This window comes from Atta cephalotes, assembly GCF_000143395.1.
Source record: "Atta cephalotes unplaced genomic scaffold scaffold00002, whole genome shotgun sequence".
NCBI classification, from domain to species: Eukaryota; Metazoa; Arthropoda; class Insecta; order Hymenoptera; family Formicidae; genus Atta; species Atta cephalotes.
In genome coordinates, this window is record NW_012130066.1 from 12,137,077 (window position 1) to 12,140,023 (window position 2,947).

General features: G+C 32.3%; 1 protein-coding gene across 1 annotated transcript in view; it reads left to right on the forward strand.

Annotated features, from left to right (window-relative positions):
- LOC105622176 (glutamate-gated chloride channel) overlaps positions 1 to 2,947 on the forward strand; it is a 419,590-nt gene that overhangs the window by 68,447 nt on the left and 348,196 nt on the right. Inside the window, exon 2 of the mRNA XM_012203609.1 lies at positions 2,045 to 2,133. Coding sequence (XP_012058999.1) covers positions 2,045 to 2,133 — 89 coding nt within the window. The remainder of the gene's footprint in view (positions 1 to 2,044; positions 2,134 to 2,947) is intronic.

Genomic DNA, 2,947 nt, shown 5'->3' on the forward strand with positions numbered 1-2,947 from the left:
ACACACACACACACACACACACACACACACACATACACACACACACACACACACACACACACACACACACACACACACACTATTTTACATATATATATATATATATATGTGCTCACATTCTGCAATAGTTCACTTTTTTGTTAATTTTGTCACCAAATTTTTCTTTAATAAAACCAATTTTTTTGAAGGCCTCATTCTATTTTTATGGAAGGCCTCATTACCATCCTTATTTCTTTCAAAACTATTGTGCAGTGATGCTATTTTTCTAGACAGTGTCCAAAGAAATAAATGTTTCGTAATTTTGAGTTTTTAGAATCTATTGAATAACCTTACGGATGTAATCGTTAAGTTTTATTTAAATATTGATTATTGTTAATCAAAGTATAAATGGGGTGTTATAACTATTTTCTTCTCTACTTTATTATGCATTTTAGTCGCAGAGAGTGAGATGGAGAAACCACAGATTCGATAGAATTTTGCTGCATGTAAAAACATTTGATCTAAGATCATTACAAAATAGAATCAGTTTCATTGACATTACTAACGCGTTGATAGTAAAAAATCATGTGCAGGATGATTAGAATCCGAACAAAATTAAATTTGAAATTTCCACTATATTAGAATTCATTTGTAGCTGCTACTTTGCATTGAAGTAAGCGAATGCGTGAATGAAATTTCAAAGTAGTTAGGTCGATTATGAATATTATGGCGTATAAGTGAAGGGCAATCACTGAAAGTTTGAGCGCTGGAAAGACGTCAAGAGAAATAATATTTTTCAGATGTCCAAAATCAACGATCTATGATATTGTCAAGAGATGTATGGCTTTAGAGGAATCCAAGGAAGGCAATAAAGAAACACGCGAGGGAAAAAAACAACAAGGACTCTAGAATTCATCCAAAAGCTCAAGAACTTATTTTGGGAGATCCAAGGATTTCGATTAGAAAATTGGCGGCCGTTTTAAAAAAGAGTTATTCGAACATCGGATTGTTGAAGAAAATTTGAGATATATTTAAGACTGTATGACGTATATCTCAAATCTTCTTCAAAAATCCAACAGACTTTTGAACAGGTCTCTTTCAAAACGGCTGCCAATTTCTTAATTCGAAGTTCTTGGATCTTCAAAATGAACTTTTGAGATGAATTTTAGAATCCTTGTTGTTTTTTCGCATGTTCTTCTTTGCCGGAGAACTTTCCTTGGATTCCTCTAAATCCGCACATCTCTTGACAACATCATAAACCGTTGATTTTGGACATCCGAAAAACTTCTCTCTTGGCATCCTTCCAGCGCCCTTTCAGAGATCGGTATCCTTCGCTTATTCTCCATGATATTCATAATCGATTTGATACTTTGAAGTTAGAAATGTTTCATTCACGCGTTTATTTATTTCAATGCAAAGTAGCAGCTACAGGTGAATTCTAATATGAAAATTTCAAATTTAATTTTGTCCGGCTTACTCTGTACATTAATATCATGAATGTTTCGATTATATTATTGCATCAAATATATTATTAGAAGTAGATAACCAGTGGTGAATTCTTTAGTATTTTATAATATAGATGAAATTAGATGCAATTTTATAGTGTTGTATGTAGAGAACTGCATTATTTCTATGGGTATTATTTCTATGGGTAGATTTTTATATTTAAACACATGTCTTAAATAAGTACATATATAGTATGTTGTATTTAAAAGAATAAACAGCACTTTAACTAGGCTAATCTCAAGATCACTTCAAAATAAATAATATTTTAAATCCCATGAAATCGTCTCCTTTATTATAATGATCTGCAAACAATCGCAAACTTATTAATTTTCATAAAATATTATACAGTAATATATTATATTTTTGTTTCGCTACGATCGAGCGAAATAATTTTTGCTCGATCATGGCGAAATATAAATAATGTTGCAATATAATATTTTACAAGATATCGAAATAAAGATTATCTATTGGAAGTTTGCGGAAATCCACTGTAAACTAAATATACACCGTAAACTATTCAGGTTTCTTCTGCATATACCTACAATGCATTGTGTTGCAGCTTCGAGGAGGGAAAATCGGACAAGGAGATTCTGGACAACTTATTACAATCGACTCGTTACGACAAGCGGCTTCTGCCGCCGGTCCAAGGTACAAAGAGGCTTCCATTCCACTGCCAAAGTCAAGGCAACTAAATTTTCACCTTTATATCCAAATGATCCTCGATCATCCAGAGCACCTCAAAAATCATCGGCATACCAAGAGCACTGCTACCACAGCATCATATTATCACAGCTCACTGCTCACTCCTCATCGTAAGAGTATTTCTTGTAAATCGATGTATTTTAAAAAAATGACGTGAGGAAAGTGTACAAACAAATAGAAAGAAAAAAGATAGGATTCGTGATAAGTTATAGGAAGGCACAACGAATAATTTAACACCGCCCTTCTTCTATTCAAATTGTGGTTAAATTCTCCCATTTCACTGAAGAAAAAAAATTTAGGTATACTGATCTTAAAATGTCTTTATCAATTTTAAAAAGATTCGAATTTAACTAAGTTCAAAATATCTTAATGCAAACTATATTAATGCAAACTTATAAGGTTTTAAAATATGATCAAATTAAATTAGAAGTACATTAAATAATATTTATTATAAGTCAGAATATATATATGGAATAATGGTTCCAACGATAATGAGGGATACATCATAGACATGACAAATTGTAACATTTGTACACATATATATGCAAATGTAATCCGTACATTAGAGTCCGACCGAAATCACAATTTGATCTCTGTCGAAACCAAAAACGAATATTCGATTGTCACTTCAGTTTTGGCTGAAAACTTAGATAAGTTTTATTAAGAGAGAGAGAGAGAGAGAGAGAGAGAGAGAGAGAGAGAGAGAGAGAGAGAGAGAGAGAGGAGAGAGAGAGAGAGAGTAGTAGTAGTAGTAGTAGTA